General features: G+C 39.2%; 3 protein-coding genes across 4 annotated transcripts in view; all 3 read right to left on the bottom strand.

Annotated features, from left to right (window-relative positions):
- Positions 1–3455, bottom strand: part of uacab (uveal autoantigen with coiled-coil domains and ankyrin repeats b) — a 46385-nt gene extending 42930 nt beyond the window's left edge. Inside the window, exon 1 of the mRNA XM_060859384.1 lies at positions 3255–3455. Coding sequence (XP_060715367.1) covers positions 3255–3302 — 48 coding nt within the window. The 5' untranslated portion in view covers positions 3303–3455. The remainder of the gene's footprint in view (positions 1–3254) is intronic.
- A 9643-nt stretch (positions 3456–13098) lies between these two features.
- On the bottom strand, positions 13099–14636 carry rxfp3.3a1 (relaxin family peptide receptor 3.3a1). The gene has a single exon (XM_060859416.1). It carries the CDS (start codon positions 14316–14318, stop codon positions 13317–13319), a length of 1002 nt encoding a protein of 333 aa, XP_060715399.1. The 5' UTR covers positions 14319–14636; the 3' UTR covers positions 13099–13316.
- A 4041-nt stretch (positions 14637–18677) lies between these two features.
- Positions 18678–24039, bottom strand: part of pias1a (protein inhibitor of activated STAT, 1a) — a 51115-nt gene continuing 45753 nt past the window's right edge. For both annotated transcript variants that reach the window (XM_060859170.1, XM_060859171.1), the window contains exons 11-14: positions 23526–23709; positions 23035–23174; positions 22368–22408; positions 18678–22260 (exon numbers count right to left, since the gene is read on the bottom strand). In XM_060859170.1, the coding sequence (XP_060715153.1) occupies positions 21994–22260; positions 22368–22408; positions 23035–23174; positions 23526–23709 (632 nt within the window). In that variant the 3' untranslated portion in view covers positions 18678–21993. The remainder of the gene's footprint in view (positions 22261–22367; positions 22409–23034; positions 23175–23525; positions 23710–24039) is intronic.

Genomic DNA, 24039 nt, shown 5'->3' with positions numbered 1-24039 from the left:
TCATAATATGTTCTGTGCTTGCAGAAAGCTGAATCAGCACTCAGTGAGGCACAGAGGAAATGTGCGCAGTGACTAACCGAGTTCAGTTTTATAGCATTAAATGCTAGGGTCTTACTTATAGCTTAGTTCTGCTCTGGACACATCAGGTGTCAGACTGTCCCCAGCATCCATAAAGTACAGGAGGATTCAAGTACTGACCCCCATGTACAGATCCGGTCACCTTCAGTTTTTTACAATTAATTTGTGTATGATTGAAATCCTTCATGCATGCTTAATACACGAGTGGTTGTAAGGAATAAAACATGTGACGATGCGAGGTGGGAAATAAGTAATCAATCCCCTCATACTGTAATGCAGCCTACTACAAGTGGAGTTTACTCTGACCACACCCAAGCCTATTATTTCCCTATAAAAAAGCACATTCTGAAGTGTTGTATTCCACAGCAATTCATGCCTTTTTAACCATCTATAGTTATGTATTCATGGAAAAGAAGAAACCACGACTTGGAAAATCCAGTCGTGAAAAGTCTCCTGTAACTGAAAGCTTACTGACTGTTCCAAAGTGCTGAGACTGTAGACTCCTTCCATATGCGTTAAATAAATCTACTTACGGAAACTTTCACCATATCAACAATCTCTATGTTGAATAATACGATTTGTTTAGTAGAAGTAACTGGTGTGTGGCATTCACTATAGACCTCCATGTAAATAAGTGCTTTCTGTAGAAACTATAGCATAGTATTTGCCTTGCAGAATGGCAAACTAATACTAAAATTGTGATTTGAATCAACAGACAATCTTTTTTGATAAAAGGAAACACACCTTTATGATGCACTCATCCAGCACATCTTGCTTATGAGAACAAAGTTACAGGAGCTGTTGTTTACTCTGTAGGCTCTCTTCCGTGTTATTTGTGCAATGCTGAACATACACTAATCCGTGAACTCCAGGGATTACGACGCATTACTGCATCCCTTTTAACAAAGCAGCAACTACCCACAGAACAAAATAATGTCCAAATCCGTGTGGTGTCCTGAGGCATGACTGACCTCCGAGTGGCGTGTCTGACTCAGGGGTGTCTACAAGAATGAAATATACCTTTCCTTATAACTAGTCACAATTACTTCAGTAATTGTTACTTCAGTAACAATACAATTTAACTAAAATAAGCCAACAACCATAATAGTGAACATTTGTCTCACCGCATCCACAGCATATAGTCTAAGCATTTAATACAATATTGGATACCCTTTAGGCAAAAGATTTTGTGTGGCTTTAGGATCCAGCAAAAAGGCATGTAACAGTCCCAAACGTACACCTGCAACTTGTGTATAACCCCCTGCTTCTCCAAATGTTCCTTTGCTCGGTCACCAGCATGAGTGCAAAATATAACATCAACTTGTCACAGGCAGCATAACACATGTATGCATTCAGGAAGCATGACTTATTCTCCATTTCCCAGGATGAAGCAAGGACAGGCAGTGAAAATGTGGTGAAAAATCCTCTAGCTCAAGCCCACATGACAGCACTTTTTAGAAAATGCTGCATGCTGGGTAAATCCCAGAATGTTGAGAGTGACTGATAAAGCTGGCATTACAAACCCTGTGGCTCTGTATGGCTCGGGAGAGCTTTTTCACCCCATTCAAAGCACAACCCTGACAAAAGGCCTTTCAGTAAGTGGCCTTCTGTCCCACAAAGATCGGCTCCGGCTTTCTTTCACATGGAAATTGAAGAGGAGCACAAGCACCAGGCCTGCACAGCCACGAGCTGTATGAGTCTCCAACACTGGCCTCGTTCTTGTTTTTCTGTCAGTCGTTAGACATATTTCCCAACTGTGCTCTTACAAGTAGAAGAACTGGTTTTCCCACATACACATTAAGCAATTATCATGATCATTCGGTGTAAATCATTTTACTCCAGAATTCCTAGGAATGTCTGTACGGTTTTTTTAAATAACGTGATTCTTTTTCTTAACTAACTTCCCAAATCCCAATTTCTTTTCATTATCAGAAGGAATAAAAATAGCCCACCAAGTAGGTTAAGTTAAGATGTTATTCATTCACTTCCAGCAATCACAAAAGTTTGTCTTGGTTAGGGTCATGGTATATCAAGAAATCTAGAGAAACAGCAGCATGTCTTTGGGAGGAAGAGGAGGACGACGACACTGAAGAACCCACAGTGAACTGCACATACACACAGAGAGCATGGGGAACTCACAGATAGTAATCAAAGCTCATGAAATTACTGCAGACCCTGGCAAAGGTTTCCCTTCTTCATTTTTTTTAACCTAAAGATCACTTCAAGTCTTCTGTGACACAGAGATCAGGGATATAATAACATACAGAAACACACTTTCCTTCTGACACGTCCATTATAACTCAGGTCATAAGGTTGTGACTAACATATCTGATTATTATTTTGCCATATGATTTAGATGATGTCTTGTCAGATACATCCACATGTTATTTTTAACTTGAACAGAGGCATGTTTTCATTTAAAAGCTATATGGATTACACTACAGGATTCACCGTGAATCAGCAAAACTCAACAAAATACCAAGAGCTGATGACAAATGTTTGAAATTTGCCAAACTAGTCCATTAATAAGGCAAGACACTACAGGTAGAAACGACAAGTTGTCACTTCAATCATTTTCATATTAGATGCATGAATTTTACACCTTCTCTTCTGTCGCTAATGATTTTACATGTTTAAATTTGATTCTTTCTTTCAAGACGTTTGTTTGTTTTCTTTTTAACACCAGAGTTTTAAATAAGCATGCAAAAGTTTGTATATGTAACTATTCAAAGGTTTATTTCCATATAAAAAGAAATCCATGCGCAATTTCCAATACAAAAGCACTTGTATCAGTAAATACCTGTACCAATACAAGATGTTGTCGTTAATATTTATTGTTATCGGTTGTTTTTGATCTATAAATATAAAATAAACAAGACACTTTTACATGGTGCGAACCTACAACATGCTGAAACATGAAGAAACAACAAACATAACCAGGCACAGATCCATGCGCCATAATGGGCTCATCATATCCACAAGGCGAATGTTTAAGAGAAGATTCCCAAAAAGTCCAAACTAAATCCTCAAGTCAAACACACTGTCCCTGAACTTGAAACTGAAACCTTTTTTCTAAAGAAAAGAAATTAGTTTCTAGACCTGATTATAACGCGCGCCTCCATCACAGCGCACATCCATTCAATAAACAGCAACTTTTACAAATGTAATAAACTTACTGTGATGGTGACTTCGTGCCTTTTCAAGCGGTACTTTAAACTCTTCATGGTTGTCTCTAAGTCTCTGTAGCTGAATAAAGCTTACAGGTGTAGATGTAGGTGTAAAGTTGAGTCCAGTTCAGTAATACGCACAGCTTTGTAGAGTGCAACACAACTCCTGGAACGCAAAAGCGCTTTTCTCATCAAACAAGAAACTGGGATTTTTCACCTGACGCATAAAGCGCAAAGACCAGTAACATGACGGACACGTCACTGCACCAATGGGGCAGAGGAACTATACAAACTGTAACCAATCAGAGACAACATAAGGCTGGACTTCCTAGTCTGCTCCAGTGCAATGCGCATTTGTGGCTTGATAACCTGCTGGTGACGTCACCCATACCTGAGAAAGGGCAGGCCTTGTTGACTCAGGTGTTGGTGTGTGTTCACCCAAACCCTAGAGGAGTGAATGAGGCATAAGTTCTGTACTAATACTTTATGTCGCAATGCGTACTGTTACTGTCATAGAGAGCTGTTATTAAGGAAAAAAGTGAAAAAGGTCAACTATTCACTCTTTTTCTGAGAAACTGGGCTGCTTCAGATGTGTGAGAAAATCTGATTGACTTTCAGGCAAATGAAGACAAAGCAATGTAATTTAGAGACAAGACAATCACTGTGGAATGTTTAATAAAAGGACCTAGAGTGGTGTGAAAAAGTGTTGGCCCCCTTCCTGATTTTTATTTTTTTGCTTGTTTATCTCACTTTAATATTTCAGATCATCAAACAAATTTAAATATTAGTCAAAGATAACACTAGTAAACACAACATGAGGTTTTTAAATAAAAGTTTTTATTATTAAGGGAAAACAAAATCCAAACCTACATGGCCCTGTGTGAAAAAGTGTTTGCCCCCTAAACCTAATAACTGCAATCAAGCGTTTGTCTGTTACAGTGCTGTGAAGGAATTTTGGTCCACTCATCTTTGTAGAATTGTTGTATTTCAGCCACATTGGAGGGTTTTCGAGCATGAACCGCCTTTTTAAGGTTATGCCACAGCATCTCAATAGGATTCAGGTCAGGACTTTGACTAGGCCACTCCAAAGTCTTCATTTTGTTTTTCTTCAGCCATTCAGAGGTGGACTTGCTGGTGTGTTTTGGATTATTGTCCTGTTGCAGAACCCAAGTTCGCTTCAGCTTGAGGTCACGAACAGATGACCTCAAGTTGTCCTTCAGGATTTTTTGGTAGACAGCAAAATTCAATGTTCTGTTTATCACAGCAAGTCTTCCAGCAAATCAGGAAGGGGGCAAACACTTTATCACACCACTGTATATTTATTACAAAGTTTTAAAAAACGGACACAAACACACACAGTTGCCCTCTTCTTGCATTATTGAGAACAAATGAGGATTTAAATTATTTTCCCAGTATGGCACGGCAGCACACTTAGCAGAGCTCCAGAGCAAAGCTTACTTTTATATAAGTATACTTTTCTACAACTAGACAAAACACATCTTGTGTATACTTATTGTGTAATCTGGAAACTGACAGTATTTTAGTGGAATTGTGACATTTTTGTTGATTCTTTGTGATTTGTTCTTTAATTAGCTTAGAAAACAGTCAGGTTTACTATTATATTATGTACAGAAACAACTACAAAAAATGAGAACAGCTGAAAAATTGTTTGTTGAAAGAAAATTACTATAAAATAAACCCGACTGTTGGACAGATAAGAGGAAGATTAACCAGTAGAGATGAGCCGGATACTCCGCTGAAACGAGTATCCGGTACGGATAAAGCACTTCTGCCGATTACGAGTATTATACGAGTAATACGAGTCAATATCTGTGCTCGGATTGAATGAAAATCATCATTGGGTAGCTGATTGTGTCAGCGTTCTGTGATAGGCTAGTCACAGCGCCCCTCCCCTACAGTGATAGGCTAGTCACAGCGCCCCTCCCCTACAGTGATAGGCTAGTCACAGCGCCCCTCCCCTACACACATACAGATGTATTGTGTTGCTGTGTCTCGCTCTGCTCACTCACAGTCACACACAGAACAGCTCTCTGTCTCTCCCTCAGTCACTCGGGTTCGCGGGTCTTTTCCGTTAACGTTTAGGGTTTCTTCAGCTTTTTACTTCGGGTTGTAACGTTAATAATACGTACTTACTAACCAGTAGAGTTCTGGTAAACGTGGGTTCGTTCAGACGTGGCGCTTGCTTGGTAGAATGCGACTCGCATTGCGTCTCTGCCTGTCATAGATTTTTTTCTTTTTTAAACCTTCAGCTGTCTCTAACCAGTAACCAGACACTGAGTGTCTGACACGTTTTTGCTGTTTTTCATAAAAACATAAAGGTAGTAAGCTAGTGTTATAAATATTACAAATTAATTATTAAGCTACACACACACACACACACACCTGGTGTGGAAATAAAAAAATAAAAAAGAACCAAAAATAAAAAAAATCATACTGATCATAAAAAAAAAAAAAAAAAGTTAAAAAAGAAAGTTATGTTGTTCATTACATTTTACTTCATAATTGCACTGCATTGTTTTGTTTTCATTGTTGCAAAACTTGTTCTGTAATATAGTTCGTTTGCTATCGTGATCAAAACCATTGATCTGAAGCTCAATCCTGATGCTGTCCTGTAAATATTTTTCTAATCAGCAATAAATATAACAATTTCTGATCAACCCATATCAATTGCATGCTTAAAATAACATACCGGTTAAAGCCCCGCCCATTTCAAGACAAGCCCCACCTACGGGTTATGCCACACCCACTCCGAGTACAGATACAGATACAGATAATTCATATGGTTAACAGATACAGATACAGATACAGATAATGCTGTACTCGCTCATCCCTGTTAACCAGACACTTAAAATAATGTTAGTATCCACATTAAACCTCTAATGAAGCATAATAATCTTTCATTAATATGAGACTTTTTGGAAATCTTGAGCCCAACATACACATAACTTTTCACAGTGTAAACAGAGGTGATGTTGTCTGGTTCATTTCTACTAATCATCTATATGCTGAGAACACTGTGCCATCAATCCCTCAGTGCACTTGATTTATAATTATTAGCTTTTATTCATTTTATGTTTTAATTCATGTGCTGTTCATTCTGACTTTTTGATTTTATGCTTCATTTCAAGTTTCAACAAAGCTGTAATGGAAAAAACAGAATGTCACCAATCCATTAAAGATTCCTAAAGTTGTTTTAAAAAATAAAATGTTCTCAATTTTCCATATCACTCTCCTTAACTAAGCCCCACTGAGCTTGTGAACTTACTGAAGCCAAGATATAAAAAAAAGTCTCTGGAAAAAGCAGTGAAAATGTCTGCGTTAAAAAAATGGAGGTTAAGTGCTAGGGGAAGATAGACAGGCAGGAAGAAGATGGCACTTCAGGTAATGTGGTCCTTAAGGCCCAGTGTCATCACTTAACTTAAGTTCCTATAAAAAAAAATAGAAGAAAAAGCCTTAAGCTCAACATTTTTTTAGTGAAAGTGTGCTCAGTGTCTAGACTGTCTGTAACCTGAAATAACCTATATATATATGGTATCCTATGTATCCAATTACATATGAACTACACTATAAGACCATTGGACAGTTCACCTAAATAGTAAAGACTTGCACAATATGCAATATAAGAAAATATAAAACAGATTTTCCTTTCCAGATTCTTTTTTTTTTTTGCAAATAATAAAGTCGAAATTTGCAGCTCAGGCTCACCGTCGCCAAGGATTCCGCTGATGCCAGGTCTGGGGTTAGTGTGATGATGAAGATGATAATAATAAATAGAACAAGAACAAAGAATAAAATTATTTTCTACAAAACAAAAAAGAAACAGGTTAAATGTGGCATATTGGTTATAAATATATAAATAGAAGCTTTGTAAAATATTCAAATCTGGCCGGTGGTGCAGGTGGAACCGGAGTTTATTCCCTGAACACTGAAGTAGAAATAATGAATAATATATATTACCATATAAAACTGTAAAAACATTATAATAAACAGTAAGTAATAGCTGGTGCCTTTTAAAAACAGGTGGTGTGTCATTGTTATTTGAGGGCTGAACATTTTGTTCTGAACAAGGTGCAGCATGCTGTGGATATATAATACAGTCTAATCCCTTACTATCGAGATGGGAATCTGAAGAAACCGTATGGTTTACAACTGTGGGTGACTCTCTGAAAGCTCCTGCTGAATAACCAAATATCTCATCTCATTTCAGATATATTGAATAACTAAGTGATTGGTCAAAGGGTCTATGGGGCCATACTCTCTGGGTGGGAGTGATGCCAGATGCTATGGGGAAGAAGGGCAGATTGCACTTGCCTCCTGGTGTGTCAAGCTGCCATGTGATGCAGCATCAGCAGCTGTTCAAAAAAATGCAAATGTCTAGCTTCACATGTCTCAAAGGAAGCAGGCGTTTGCTGTCATCCTCCCCGGTTGGTATCTGTTGTGTAACGGGAAGTGCAGGCTGGTGACTAAATTAGGGAGATAATAAGGAGGGTTAAGTTCTTCAAAATCAAAACTATAATTAAAATATTTTATTCAAATAATAAAAATCAAATCGTCTGGGGAAGGCTAGTTATCCAATTATGTTTTTTTGTTTACCTTTGAATCTATAAATTTCTTTGATAAGATGTCATTAAAAGACCCAAAGAGTTCCTAAAGTGTGATCTTTCATGGCACACTTCTGGAGTTCTGGAGTCCCAGAAGAACTCTCTTTTTTTACAGAAAAACCACAGAACATTTTACAAATACATACATCTGAGACATATTATTAACAGAAAGAAAGAAAGAAAGAAAGAAAGAAAGAAAGAAAGAAAGAAAGAAAGAAAGAAAGAAACCCTAACGTGAGAAATAATCTTGCAAAGCACATATTTGCTTGTTTCCCTAAAATCATGCATTTAAAGGCAACAAATTGTTGGATGTTTACCAGGTCTTGATCATCCAACATTTTCATTTTCATGTATTTTCAACACTTCATGATTTTAAAATGTGTTAGACTTGGATAGAATTATTTCCAAGAAGTGATGGACCGGATCTGCCTTTTGGAGCGGATTCTTTTCCACAGTCTCTGAGATCAACATGGATCTATGACTGGTAGAAGACTAATAAAATAAGAGGAAAGGAAATGTTAAACCCAGGCATGGGTTACACTTATACTGGCATGGTAAGGTATAGATTCCACTTCAATATGTTTATGCTTCACAATGCAGTCATACAGTATCAACTGAGAGCCTTTAAAAAAGTGCAAATATTAAGAATGGCTTTTTGCTGAAAATGAGATAAAACTACATGTGAACCACTTTGGTAAATCTGTTAAGCAATGAACATGTGTAATGCTTTGGGTTTGGGTGGATGGAGGATATATAGGAAGAATCAGGATGTTATAAAGAAGAATGGATTCTTTGTTTAAAAAAAAATAAAAAATACCATGCAATCAGTGAGGAAAAAATAATCAGATGAGCTGCAACAAACAAAATATTTAACTTTTTAAAGTTTAGTACACTTCACACTTCTCAGTCAAGCACAAAGTGCGCCTAAGGTCAAAAATAGGCAGTGAATAATTCTGGGAAAAAAGGAAAAGTGGGTTTGATTAAAATGGATATGTTTGAAGTCTGCTTATGATTTCTGCTTGAGAAAAGTGTAAGCTGTAAGTACTGACTGACAGCGTGCCAAAACTTTTGCATGTGCCACATTTTACAAATAAATTCCAGTGGATCAACTGGATATGTACAACAATCAAGATTCAACTTGTAATGATTTATATTCAGTTCATCTCTAAATTATTTAGGCCATGTGGACTAGGTTTTAAATTATGCAGCATTTAAAGCTGCATTTGGGAAAGTGTCATCAAATTAGTATTCATCCTTCAACAGCACTTGGAAAAGATGCGCTTGGAAAAGAAGGCTCTTGAATGCTAGCAGTGAAAATATTTGATTCTCGTAACTACTGTGCACATTGTGATGCACCACAGCAAAGAAATTTATAAACAGAATTATGAACACAGTTACTGAAATATCATTTTACACACTGGGTTTGTTCTGGGACGGTACTGAACCTTCAGTAACAGCGTTAGCATGATCAGGAATCTGACGGATCCAGAGCCAAACCTGGGATTACTACATATGAGATGGAAATAAATCTCCACTGAAATGGAGAATAGAGGTGGTTGAAATGGAGAATAGAGGTGGCGTTTTATTCCTCTTCATTGCTCTTCATTGCTTACACCGTTCAATAATGAGTCAAAGATCATAAAAAACTCAGAGTGTAACTGATGCATTAGCAGTGTTAATCCTACTAGAACTTCTTGATGAGTCAAACCAAAGGAAATGTTTTTTCCCCATAATAAATGTGCTACATTTTTACAGCTTCCTTATGGACTGCTATGACCCTCAGAATGTGAAAGATCAGAACACAGCAGCGTTTGATACGGTCAACCACAAGACTCTCTTATCCACCCTCAGGGGTCTTGGGATTTGCGGATCAGCTTGGGAATGGTTCGCTTCCTACCTGGAAGGACGCTCATATCAGGTAACATGGAGGGGAGTGACATCTGCTCCATGCAGACTCTCCACTGGTGTCCCTCAGGGCTCAGTACTTGGTCCTCTTCTTTTCTCCCTGTATACTCACTCTCTTGGTGAAGTTATTTCTTCACATGGGTTATCTTACCACTGCTGTGCTGATGATACACAACTTATCTTCTCTTTCTCACCCTCAGATACCACAGCTTCTGATCGGATCTCTGCATGTCTGGCAGAAATTTCATCATGGATGACTGCTCATCAGTTAAAGATCAATCCTAGCAAAACTGAACTGCTGTTGAACTGCTCATCCCAGGTGATTCATCCCCAGGTCATGACCTTGCTATATCCTTGCACAACGATCTGATCTCCCCTTCAGCCACAGCTCGCAACCTTGGGGTAACCATGGACAATCAACTGTCCTTTTCCTCTCATGTTGCTAATGTGACTCGCTCATGTCGGTTTCTTCTCTACAGCATTAGAAGGATTCGGCCATTTTTGTCCTCACAGGCTGCTCAGATACTTGTTCAGTCTCTTGTCATTTCTAGACTGGATTACTTCAATGCACTGCTGGCAGGTCTACCTATGAACGCAATTCGTCCTCTGCAAATGATCCAAAATGCAGCTGCACGGCTTGTTTTCAACCTGCCAAACTTCTCACATACCACCCCGCTGCTGCGATCCCTCCACTGGCTTCCGGTAGCTGCACGCATCAGATTCAAAACACTGATGCTGGCCTACAAAGCCAAAAATGGACCAGCTCCCTCTTACCTCAAAGCCCTCATCTCTCCTCACACTGCACCCCGCACCCTCCGATCTACCAGCACTGCTCGACTGGTTCCACCATCTCTCAGGGTAAGAGGCAAGTATACTACAAGACTCTTCTCTGTACTGACACCAAGGTGGTGGAATGAACTCCCCCTAGAGGTCCGGACAGCTGAGTCACTGGCTATTTTCAAGCGGCGGTTGAAGACCTACTTATTCAGGAAACACTTCAACTAGCACTTCTTTCCTTATCTTTTGCATTTAAAAAAACAAACAAACAAAAAAAAAAACACCTTTGACACTTTTTCATTGTAACTTTGAACAAATGTTTTAAACTCATGGTATCTTAAGTATGTAACCTAGTGAGCCAGCATCAATGATTCAATGTTAGAGATTTAAGCACTTATGTACGTCGATCTGGATAAGGGCGTCTGCCAAATGCTGTAAATGTAAATGTAAACAGTCTTGGGTTTTATCCTGAGCACAGGTTAATGGCTGTGTTGATTCAGTCACACGTTCCACTCTTGATCCTTTGACCTAAAAACATGCTAGTAGGTGGACTTGCTGTAAATTGTTGCCCTTGGTGTGAATGAGTGTGTGAATGTGTGTGTGATCTTGGTGCCGTATTGGAGTTGTATTCGATGCGTTTCTATGCCTTGCACCCAGAGCTCCAGAGGAGAGTGAGGCAAGATCTGCAAGAGACCAAAACTAACTAGAACACTTGAAAACAGAGACCAAGTCTTTATTCACAGCTGAAATGCTACACTTTTTAAGGAAAAAAGGACAACAGAGGAGAGCAAGAATAGGCTCGGACAGACAATTTTCTCCTGCTTTTTATTCCTGTATAAACTTGATTATTTGTGAGGTCTGGTTTTAAATTAAATGGTCTAGACAATTTCTGTGCAGCAGTGAAAGCATACAGTGAAATGAGATTGAGGGAATCACCAATTTCCTTAGACAGGAAAAGGAAAATGCACATTGAATGTGTTCTACAGGCAAATGAGGCAGAATCCAATCATAATGTAGTTGTTGAGTTTCTGTGTGTTCTATTATTTAAATTCATAAGCTTCTGGTCAATATCTGTGTAAATAAAAAGCAGCTTGATCTGACATGGTCACGATAATATCAAGCTCATTATCACCGCACAGCTTGATTAAGTCTATTAGACCGTCATATAAATGTCCACTTTTTATATACTTCTGATTGTGCCGCACATGATTGATTTCGGGTTTATTTATAGGAATATCATAGGCTTGTTGGAGAAGTGTTGATGTATAGACTACATGAATGCCATTGCTACTGGAACTTCTCTTATTGGCTTTTCTGATTTCTTAGTATTTATATTTGAGTGAAAAATAAAACACCACACACTGAACCATACAGTGTAATACAGTAAATTTTTGTTACAGCAAAACTGTGACTATTGTAAGAAATTACAGATTGTACGCATCCAGATTCCACTCCAAGATACACATTGGAAAGAGCTCATTCCTAAAAAGGCTCGAAATGTATAAATTTGTTAGTATTGGAGCAGCAGGACATCAAGGACCACCACTAACAAAGGGTACGTGACCATGATTAACATTTTAAGTGACCATTTGGGTGACTATAACAACATCAAGCCAAGGTTTACGTGACCATGATTAACATTTAAAGACATTCGGATAGATAACAATGTGCATCCCAGCCATTTGGGAGACACTGTTAGTTCTCTCAACTGGAAAGTACACTTTTACTCTTCACAGTTTTCCAAGTTCACCATTCTCACTGTGGTTCTATTTCAAAATAAGGTCAGTTCCTCAGATGTTCTTCTGATTACTAGCATATTACTAGAATCTAGCTTTCTGAGAAGCTCAGAAATAAAAGCACCAAAATGTAAGTTTTCTTGATGCTGGGGTAATACCATACTGACCGTACTGATGTACATACAGAGGTTCGCTTCCTCTATATTGGTACCTTTATTTCAATTAGAGAAACAAACCTTATTGAGATTATAAGGGATTATCTTTTTATTATCTTTTTTAAGGTTTTTCCCCCTTTTTTAAAATAAATAAATAAATAAATAATAATAATAATGCCATCATAAGCAATAATATACACAAATTGGGCTCCAAACATCTGAGACAACCCAGCAGGTTAATACAAAAATAATCATTACAAATTATATTACTGACAACAACTTAAGCGAAAAATAGAATCTTTTAAATATCTACATGAATGTAATAATTTCTTAGTATTTGTTATGTTCCATGTTTTACTTTAATAAGAGTGTGCAGTAAAGCTGAATGAACTCCACAAGCTTATAGAAAAACCTATGACACATTTTAGATCAAATCCATCAGCGTACATTAGATATGAGGAAAAAACTGAACCTGTTGTACAACAAAACAAAAATGGTCAATACCACATTTACGCTTAACTTAAAATAGGGACTTAGAAAATGTGCAGAAACTTAAAATGTTAAATATTCAAGATATTGAACATTTAATTTGTCTGTATTTATAACATTTAAAAAACTGTTTATTTCAGTTTTGGTCCCAGACATTTGGACTTCAATCTCTCTTAGAGATTAAGGTTAGAATTTGTCCTGCTTTCAGAGTGTTTTTTAGAACAAACATTTTAAACGTCATTACGCACAAAATATTGAAGCAGCTTGTGGAAAACACGTTTTTCTTCGTCTCCGGAGCTACGATCACTTGTGGGACACGACACAGTAACACACTTCGGTGCGTACGGGAGGCGCAACAAACAGCTCCTCAGTCACGCGTGTGCGTGTTCAGTCACGGAGAAAAAAGTGTCTCAGTTTCCGCCTGAACTCTCTGCGTGTGAGACAGTATATAACCGGGTTTAAGCAGCTGTTCGCGTGAGCCAGACACACAGTGAGAGGGAACAGGTAGGTATGCGCCACGTAGTATGCCTTGTTCCATCGCGCGGCGTTTAACTTCACTAGGACTCCCCACAGCGTCACGGCGTGATTGGGCATCCAGCAGAGGAAGAAGGACAAGACCACCAGGGCAACCGAGCGGGTGACGTGCGCTCTGGACTTCAAACTGCGACGGCGCACAAGCCTCAACAGAAGCAGATAGCTGATGGAGACAATGGCCATGGGTATCACAAAGGCGAACAGGAGTTTCTGCAAGTGATACACAGCCAACCAACGCTGCCCATACGGAAAACGTAAAAGACAGAGCTTTTCCCCGGCCACCTCGTTAACCGTGGAGAAAATGGACGTAGGCGCAGTGGCAGCAGTGGCCAGCAACCACAACACAGCAGCTACGAGTTTGACAGAGGAGCGTGCGCTTCGCACGCCGGCGCGCTCTTTGAGCGCAGATACCATGCACCTGTAGCGCGCAACGCTCATGGCAGTGAGAAAGAACACACCTGCGTACATGTTCATCACCGTGACCGAGAGCACGAGTTTGCACATGACGTCGCCAAACGGCCAGCTGAAGTCCAGCGCTGCGTCTGCAGCCCAGAACGGCAGCGTGAGCGCAAATTGGAAATCCGTGACGGCCAGATGGAGCACGAAGACATTGGTTGCGGATTTCCTGCGCGCTTGTTTCGCCCGGATAAACACGAGCACAAAGAGGTTGCCCACCAAACCCGCGGCACATACCACCGCGTAGGTAAAGGAGATAAAGCAGCGCAGTAGCAGACTGCCATCAGCAGACACGTCGATGTCCTCCAGACTTCCAAAACTTAATGAATTGTTTTCTGTGACCCCCTGAAAGAAATCCTCTGTCGTGTCGGTGTTCGTTATCACTTCGATGTTCCCCATAGCACCTGCACATAGGACTAGAGGCGTGATGCCGATCTGCGCGCAAAGCTTGTGGTGCGCGCCAGCAACTTGTCCGCGTGTTATCCTAAAACTCCACCTCTCTTCCGCACCGATTGGTAGATAGAAATTATCACGGAAAGTCTACATCAAAGTCACAGTAGATCAAGAGTTAACTTCACGTTATTGGGCTGCTCATAGCAGCTAAGCGCAACTGTGCCAAAACGCGTCAAGACACAAACCTTATGAGAAAACATGAGACTGAACATAACAGCCCGAGAATATTGAAGGCTGTCTGAAGGTTTAAGTCTCAGAGGTGATTTTATCTGCTGAGCACCTTGAGTAATTTGTATGAGGCTTGTAATTTAATACAGGAACCTTTTGTACTGAGAAAAAGATTCGTTTCCATTCGGATTCTTGCCATATACTTGTCCCCATCACCCTGTGAAAATGTGGGTCGTTAAAATAGATCTGGCCTATAGTTCTTTTCAAGAAGGTGAACCTCTGCACTAAGTAAAGCTGCAGCTGCAGGAGTGTGGCCAGATCTGATTCAGTGGGATGAGTCGGGTCAGACCTAATGATTTCTTAGGCCATGTGCCACACTTGTCCTTCACTTGCTGCTCTGACTGAAGACACAACAAGTGATGTAAAACAAAGCATCGGTCATTAGAAGTCATCACCCATATGAGGATGAGGTTCCCCTTTGTGTCTGGTTCCTTTGTGTCAAGGTTTCTTCCTTTACCATCTAAGGGAGTTTTTCCTCCCCACAGTCACCTGAGTCTCCTCAGACTTGCTCATTGGGGATAAAAACAAACACATTTAAATATGTCTAATATTAATCTTGCATTTTTGTATTATATTAATCCTTATAATAACCTTTTGTTTTATGTTTATGTTCTGTAAAGCTGCTTTGAGACAATGTCAGCTGTTAAAAGCGCTATACAAATAAATTTGTCTTGATTTAGAAGTGTTGTACTGAGCTGAAATACTGGTTAAAGTACAGGGGATGTAATAACTAGCAACAATTTACTTTAGGTCTACAGTTTTGTTCTGTGAAACTGTGCTGAAATAACATTATACAGGTGCTGGTCATATAATTAGAATATCATCAAAAAGTTGATTTATTTCACTAATTCCAAAAAGTGAAACTTGTATATTATATTCATTCATTACACACAGACTGATATATTTCAAATTTTTATTTCTTTTAATTTTGATTATTATAACTGACAAATCAGGGGGCACGGTGGCTTAGTGGTTAGCACGTTCGCCTCACACCTCCAGGGTCGGGGTTTGATTCCCGCCTCCACCTTGTGTGTGTGGAGTTTGCATGTTCTCCCCGTGCCTTGGGGGTTTCCTCCGGGTACTCCGGTTTCCTCCCCCGGTCCAAAGACATGCATGGTAGGTAGATTGGCATCTCTGGAAAATTGTCCGTAGTGTGTGAGTGAATGAGTGTGTGTGTGTGCCCTGCGATGGGTTGGCACTCCTTACAGGGTGTATCCTGCCTTGATGCCTGATGACGCCTGAGATAGGCACAGGCTCCCCGTGACCTGAGGTAGTTCGGATAAGCGGTAGAAGATGAATGAATGAATGAATGAATGAATAACTGACAAATATGGAAAATCCCAAATTCAGTATCTGAGAAAATTAGAATATTACTTAAGACCAATACAAAGAAAGGATTTTTAGAAATCTGGGCCAACTGAAAAGTATAAACATGAAAAGTATGAGCATGTACAGCACTCAATACGTAGTAGGGGCTCCTTTTGCCTGAATTACTGCAGCAATGCGGCGTGGCATGGAGTGGATCAGTCTGTGGCACTGCTCAGGTGTTATGAGAGCCCAGGTTGCTCTGATAGTGGCCTTCAGCTCTTCTGCATTGTTGGGTCTGGAGGAATAGAGGAGAGGCACACAATCCACGTTGCTTGAGGTCCAGTGTAAAGTTTCCACAGTCAGTGATGGTTTGGGGTGCCATGTCATCTTCTGGTGTTGGTCCACTGGGTTTTCTGAGGTCCAAGGTCAACGCAGCCATTTACAAGGAAGTTTTAGAGTTCTTCATGCTTCCTGCTGCTGACCAACGTTATGGAGATGCAGATTTTATTTTCCAACAGGACTTGGCACCTGCACACAGTGCCAAAGCTACCAGTACCTGGTTTTAGGACCATGGGAAAATCTATGTGGTATTGTGAATAGGAAGATGCGATATTCCAGACCCAACAATACAGAAGAGCTGAAGGCCACTATCAGAGCAACCTGGGCTCTCATAACACCTGAGCAGTGCCACAGACTGATCCACTCCATGCCACGCCGCATTGCTGCAGTAATTCAGGCAAAAGGAGCCCCAACTACGTATTGAGTGCTGTACATGCTCATACTTTTCATGTTTATACTTTTCAGTTGGCCCAGATTTCTAAAAATTCTTTCTTTGTATTGGATTTAAGTAATATTCAAATTTTCTGAGATACTGAATTTGGGATTTTCCTTAGTTGTCAGTTATAATCACTCACTCATTTTCTACCGCTTATCCGAACTATCTTGGGTCACGGGGAGCCTGTGCCTATCTCAGGCGTCATCGGGCATCAAGGCAGGATACACCCTGGACGGAGTGCCAACCCATCACAGGGCACACACACACACACTCTCATTCACTCACGCAATCACACACTACGGACAATTTTCCAGAGATGCCAATCAACCTACCATGCATGTCTTTGGACAGAGGGAGGAAACCGGAGTACCAGGAGGAAACCCCCGAGGCACGGGAAGAACATGCAATCTCCACACACAAGGCGGAGGCGGGAACCGAACCCCAACCCTGGAGGTGTGAGGCGAACGTGCGAACCACTAAGCCACCGTGCCCCCCAGTTATAATCATCAAAATTAAAAGAAATAAAAATGTGAAATATATCAGTCTGTGTGTAATGAATGAATATAATATACAAGTTTCACTTTTTGAATGGAATTAGTGAAATAAATCAACTTTCTGATGATATTCTAATTATATGACCAGCACCTGTATACTGACAGTGACTTTAATAAGTCTTGTGTTATAAAGGTGCATCAGCTCAGTCACCATGCTTGTCCTTAGGCCTACAAATAGAATAATTTGCCTATAGAATAACCAATAATACTGTTGAAATTGTCAAGTAACAGTGTTTTCTAATCCTTACATGCGCAGGTTATAAATACTTTCAAAATATATGACAAGCATAAATCTATTTATTGTTGGTATCCAGCTCTGAGAGAGGCAGAAAGCAAAACAGGGTGTTTACTGCCACCTGCTGTTACACTGGTATTAGCAACAAGATCACAGATAACCTTGTTTCATTTGATTCCTCAGTTCTTAAGGAACATTTTCCAATATTTGGGAATTGACACTTTTAAACCTGACAGCAAGGAATATTGTTTCAGTTCAGTTCAACTGAGACATCTTAATGCTTTCATGCTGCGTCGTTATCAAACTATCAAGAGGCCCCTGTGATGTACATGCTCATTATGTTCATTTCTGAATTTGTGGTTCAGAACTTGTGCAATTATTTGCTCGACAGGTCGCTGTGGTATGGCGTCAGTTGCAACGTATGATTTTTAGAAATACTTTAATTGTATTTAAGGTTCATCAAATTCTGTTTAGTTTGTTTAAATGGAAATCTGTCTGGTCTAAATCTACAGTCTCATACAAAATGCGATTATACTAATAAAAATTTGTTGTCACTAACAACATAGAGTCAGTTTAGTATTAATATTTCACCTGACAATGTGAATAGTTTCTCTTAAAACTCATTTAAGGTACATTTTCTGTATTCTACACAGGGTCACAAGGAACCTGGAGCCGTTCCCAGGGGTACGAGGGTACAAGGCAGGGGACACCATGGCTGGGGCTCCAACGTACAGGGTAACTCACAGGGTACAATAAAACACAATCACACACACTAAACAATTTAGAGATGCCAATCTGCAGCAACTCACGTCTTTGGATTAAGGGAGGAAACCACAGTACCCGGAAAAAACTCCTGAAGAACTGACAGAACATGTAAAGTCCACACACACAGGACGGAGGTGAGCATCGAACCCCAAACCCTGGATGTGTGAGGCAAAATGTGCGTGAACTCTTAAGCCACCATTCTCTCCATTTAAGGTACAATAAAAGCCTATAAGAATTATAGACTTATTTGAAAACTATGGCTACTGTTTATATCCTCAAACCAAGAGTTTATCAATAATTTTAGCCATTATATGCAGCATATGGTCACAGACAAACGTACGTTAGATGAATAATAAATAAAAGCGATTATAAATTGTAGATTTCTGTTTTCTAAGGTCATGTAAATATTTATCTGAAATAAAAAAAAGGAAAGGCCTTCAAAAGTTTAACTCAATGTATTTATTACATCTAAACGTCCCTAAATAAACAGGTAACATTTATTAAGTAAACAATTTCTTCCAATGCATGTAATAAATATTTTTTCCCTTAGGTCTTTATACAAACCGACATTGTTCTACTATACAATATCTCTTCCACATCTCCATTAAAAGCTGTTTCTCTTACCGGACATGCCACAGACAGAGGAAGTGAAGTTTAAGGCAGTGAGCACAGATGTCAGCTTACATGAAATGAAAAATAATAATAAAATAATATCTGACCCAGACACAAAGTCTACTTTATAGCACTTTTTTTTTTTTTTTTTTTTTGCATTTGAAAAAAATATATAAGTAATCGCTTTGATGTGATGCTCCAGCGGCTGGAATACAAATACATACAAACAAATCAGATCAAAACACACACGCACACACACGCGCACACACACGCACACACACGCGCACACACACGCACACACACGCACACACACACGCACGCGCACACACACACACAGTACTTCCCTTTGTCAATAATTACAAAACACTGACATCAAGTTGATGAAACATGGGTTGAGATTTTGTTTTCGAGCAAATCATCTATTATAAAATTGGTAATTAATTTAATCGACTCTACGTCCAGAGGGAGTGAGCAGAGAAGTCAAGAACTATGATTCAAATCAAATTTGCATGACCATGTTGATGATGTATTCATTAACTTATGGTGAAGGAAAAAGGACAAAAATAAAAACAGCCCTATTTATTGACTTCACCTTGGTTTGATGGTGCAGACGAGACCCACAGCCTCAGATACTGAGCAAATATGACCAGACGTTTGGTCTTTAACACTGTCAGAGAGCAGGATATTTAAATACAAAACTAGAACATTACTGCAGGAGTTGAAAGCACAAGAGGCTGCAATCACCAGTTTGTCTAGAATATAATAAAGCTTATATTTGTATGAGTTAATGCATTGTTTTACACAAGAGATTCATTTCTCTCATATAAATAAAACAATTGGGACTATTATTAAAATGTAGGTCAGTCATGACATTACACGTTAAACCGTGTGATGAACTCCTTCTCTCCTTTACAAAGCTATCTACGTTAAAGCTCGGCAGCTGAGTGACACAGAGGGTTAATCAGCCCCGAAAGGTATTTGTTGTGTAAGATATTGAGCAATCAAATGAACGAAACACTATTTCATGAGGTCAGGGCGTGAAAACAGAGCTGAAAATACTGAAGACATTTTAAACAGTAAAAAAGCAGAGAAAGCATTTAGGAGGTGATGGAAATATGGGCCGTCATGAAAACAATCAGTCAGTCACACTATGAAGGCTGAACAAGAAGAAGAAAAGCCTGTCATAATGATAGCTAGAAATGCAATTAAGAGGATGGAACAAGATCTCAAGCAATGAGAAACACACACATGCGCACACACGAACCCGCGCACGCACACACACGAACACACATGCACAAGCGCACACACGCACACCTTTAGATATCCCAAATGAGGTCAAGCAAAGTGAGGTACAGTTAACCTTCCCCCTTAAATGAACCTTTCTTAGTTTAAATAATTATTTTAATAAATAACTTTTTTTTTCACCAACAGAGGAACCTTGAACCATGGAGTAAATGGTCATGATATTCAAGCCATAAGGCTGTCATCTCATATGCTGGGTCTGTCTCTTAAATGGACCTGCTAAGTTCAAGCCATTTTAGTGTGTGTGTGTGTGTGTGTGTTCATAGACCCTATTGTATTGTAAGATATAATTGAGCTTCTTCCTTTCCTTTTTATTTGTCCAACTCCTCTGTCTAAAGACTGAAAAGGTTTGTGAGGACATCAGATTTGATGATAAATTGTTCATGTGTTTGCCAGATTAGAGATCTTTGCTCATTTTGCAATCATTTTACAAAGTGACATTCATTACTGATGTCTTGTGTAAATTCCAGCACATCATGGGCTGCTTTCTCATGAGTTTTTTTTTTAGATGAGAAACGCAGCACACAACATGCACAAAATGTGATTACACCAGTTGCTAGCCTCTGAGTGTTTAGACTAATTATCTAGCTGTATTTCTCAACATCAAAGATTCATTCGATTTCTTATTATAATTTTAGTCTAACTACGGTGAGTAGGAGGCTGAGGTGTTCTCATACTAAATGAATCCAATCATTCAGATATGTCTTTTTCAGAAAAGGAAGGACAAGCTGAAGGTCTGGTGGGAGAGGCATCAAGCTGTATATAAAGCTTCTTACATGAATAGGAGCAGGGAGCAGAAGAGCAATAGGAGTCATAACAGGTCTAATTCTCACTGATACACACACACACACACACACACACACACACACACACACACACACACACACAAGAGCAGAGTAAAATGAAAATGTGTGTAAGGTACAGAAATGCAGCATCAGCTCAAAAAAACACACACACAAAAGTTTCCAACCACTAGATATCTTTTGAGCTGACACACTTCCTTAATCACCTCAGAAAAAAACAAAGAAAGAAAGAACGAAAGAACGAAAGAAAGAAAGAAAGAAAGAAAGAAAGAAAGAAAGAAAAGTGATTTTCTGTGGCATCGCTTTTGGCATTGTGCAAAAAAAGTGGTCTGAAATATAAAAAGTGTTTTAGCACAAATTCTACAAAGATGACAGTACAATCAGAGCAAAATGCATCTGCTCTTAATTATAAATAAGTGTAATATAATTAAGAAGAAGAGAAAAAGCAATGGCAGGAGACAGCAGATTCCTGAAGATAAAGAAATGCTTAACAGTTCACATACTTCATATAATTTAAAAGTATTATAAAACCATCTGCGAGCTGAAAAACACTGCCAGTGCTAGAGAAGCATGTCTCTGTCCATCTGGAACGTCCATGTGGACGAGGGACGGCCGAACACGCTGCCATGTCCCTGTGTGGGAGGGTAACGCCTTCGACGTGGAATCAGAAATGACACTAAATATAATGTAGCAAAAGACCATAAAGATATAAAATATTATAACAGTATAATCAAGGGGACGACAACACAACAATTTGTGATGAAATAAAAAAAAGTCTCTTTTTTTCCCATGGAAGAAAACCAAACCTTAGTTATTCGCATAATAGGAAAAAAGGTCTTTTGTGTTTATATATATTTATATATATATACAAAAAGTAAAACTGAAAATATATTTGTTCTCTGTACATAGCAAATGTTCGTCGTTTAGGAAAAACGATTAAAACCCCTCACTTTCTTTTTTTTTTCTGTTTTCTATTGTGTGTTTTTTTTTTCTCCCAACACCAAATGTACGGAGTCTGTTTGGAGCGTGAGGTTGTAGATCAGTCTAGGGAGATGATATCGGGGATGGAGCTGTAGATGTCCGAGCCGGAGCGGGGGATCGTGGGGAGGCTGCTGCTGCTAGAGCTGTTGCTGTTGCTGCGGTTGACGTTGAGAGCGGCGTGAACTGCACTGCTGCTGCTACTCACCGGTGTGCCAGGAGCGTCCAGGAAGAGCTGAGAGGAGCTGTATGGCAGGAAACGGTTCAGCAGGAGGTCGTGATCCTCAGACGCCGAAGCCGCCGCCGCCGCCATCACCATGTTATAGTGCTGAGAAAAAGAACGATTAGAGAGAGGAAAAAAAAAAAAAAAAATATTTTTTTTTCTTTGGCATAAAAATATTCATATTTTAATTAAGTCTTAAGAAAAAGACTTACCTGATGATTTTCTCCTTGTAAAAACGAGAAAAAGTTCAGATCTGTTAAAAACAGAAAAGAACAAACGGTGACTCTTCTCATTTGTAATGTATGTGATTGACAGTAGATCTAGATTTGTCTGTGTCTACGTTTCTATTACATTAAATATTTAGTATTCACGTATTTAATGTGATTTTTTAAATGTTTTACCTCCATAAACTGAGTGAACATTAGCTGTAAGCTACACTAAAGTCGACGCTGCATTAAGCATTAAAACTGAGTCGGTTTTTTAAGGAGACGTGATGATAATTTGATCGACTCTCACGTGACCCCCTCATCGCTCTACAGCATGCGCACTACAGGTGACGTGCTACATTCCCAAATGAACACAGTTTCTCCTTCAAAGTGTTTCTAAAATGCATTGTATCGACTCATATCTAACGCCAGCCTCATGTTCTTTCTTTATATGTAATGAGAAAATGCTAACAGAGAATATAAAGAAAAAAGGGTGATGAATGACATCTATTTGATTTGATTTGATTGTTGCATCAAGCTACAAAAAAAAAGTTTTTAATAGACATATAAGATGTGATTAATTTTGTTTTTGCATCTTTAAATGAGTAAAAATTATGAGCGTATTGCATACAGACAGTGGAATCTGACAATTTAGTTGTGTGTGTGTGTTTACCTGAAAGATCATTGGGTGTAGGATAGTAGTGGCGGTAGTCCTGTATGAGCGGTGGAGGAGGGGGGATGTAGTTGGTCTCCACTTGTGGCATGCTTGGAGTTCGACTTGCAGGAGACGCCTGAGTACACAAATTCAACACTCTACGCACGCACACACACACACACACACACACATGCGCGCACACACCTTAATAAGAAAGAAAATTTCAATCCCAAACCCCTAACAGTTTCATTAAAATGCACTTAGAGTCAAACTCCTAAACTTAAATAACTATAATTACTATAGGAAGCACAACTGCATGATTTGCATGAAGCCCATTAATCTGTATTACTTGATTTATCAGGATTAAAGTTGATTAATCATGTCTGAATAATAACTATAACTACTCTGATAATAATTGATAAAGAGCTCTACCGTCGTCATATAGTCATTTAGAAAATACAGCGGCTGACTTTCTGGCTATTCGTCACAAAACCACACACAAAACTCACCCCTTGTTCATCTGTGGTGAAACCGGGGAGAGGGAGGGACAGTTTCTTTTTACAGGTGGCTCTTCCTCCTCCTCCTCCTCAGATGAGCTGTCCAGAGTCAGATCGATCACCTCCACATTCTTACCGCTGCTGCCGTTTGTGTGGGAGCTGGATTTCTGCTCGGGGGCTGATGGTTGACATCCGCCTGCCAAAGGGGACACACAAAATAAATGATGAGCGAGAATACAAACAAGACCAATAATAATAAAATCAGAACATCAAGCAAAGAAAAGAAATAAAAATGTCTTTTTTTTTTTCCAGCCGTAAATTAAACACCCGTAAACAATTTTACTGCCCTGTGAAACAGCCTCGTTAGTAGTATGATTAAATGCTGAGACCAATCAGCAGACTACTTAACTCATGATTATAACCTACCCTCTCTCACCCTCAGCTTATTGTAATTCAGAATAATTTCATGAGCTCTCAAGACTTTTGAGCCAATATTGATCTTTAATGAAAGTAATATTTAATGAAA

The sequence above is a fragment of the Tachysurus vachellii genome, chromosome 23 (assembly GCF_030014155.1).
Source record: "Tachysurus vachellii isolate PV-2020 chromosome 23, HZAU_Pvac_v1, whole genome shotgun sequence".
NCBI classification, from domain to species: Eukaryota; Metazoa; Chordata; class Actinopteri; order Siluriformes; family Bagridae; genus Tachysurus; species Tachysurus vachellii.
The sequence above is the reverse complement of the archived record's forward strand: the minus strand, read 5'-3'. Positions and strand labels throughout refer to the sequence as shown.

What these genes read in the sequence shown, in the direction of transcription:
- rxfp3.3a1 (XM_060859416.1), bottom strand. Translation starts at nt 14,318, where the DNA reads ATGGGGAACATCGAAGTGATAACGAACACCGACACGACAGAGGATTTC.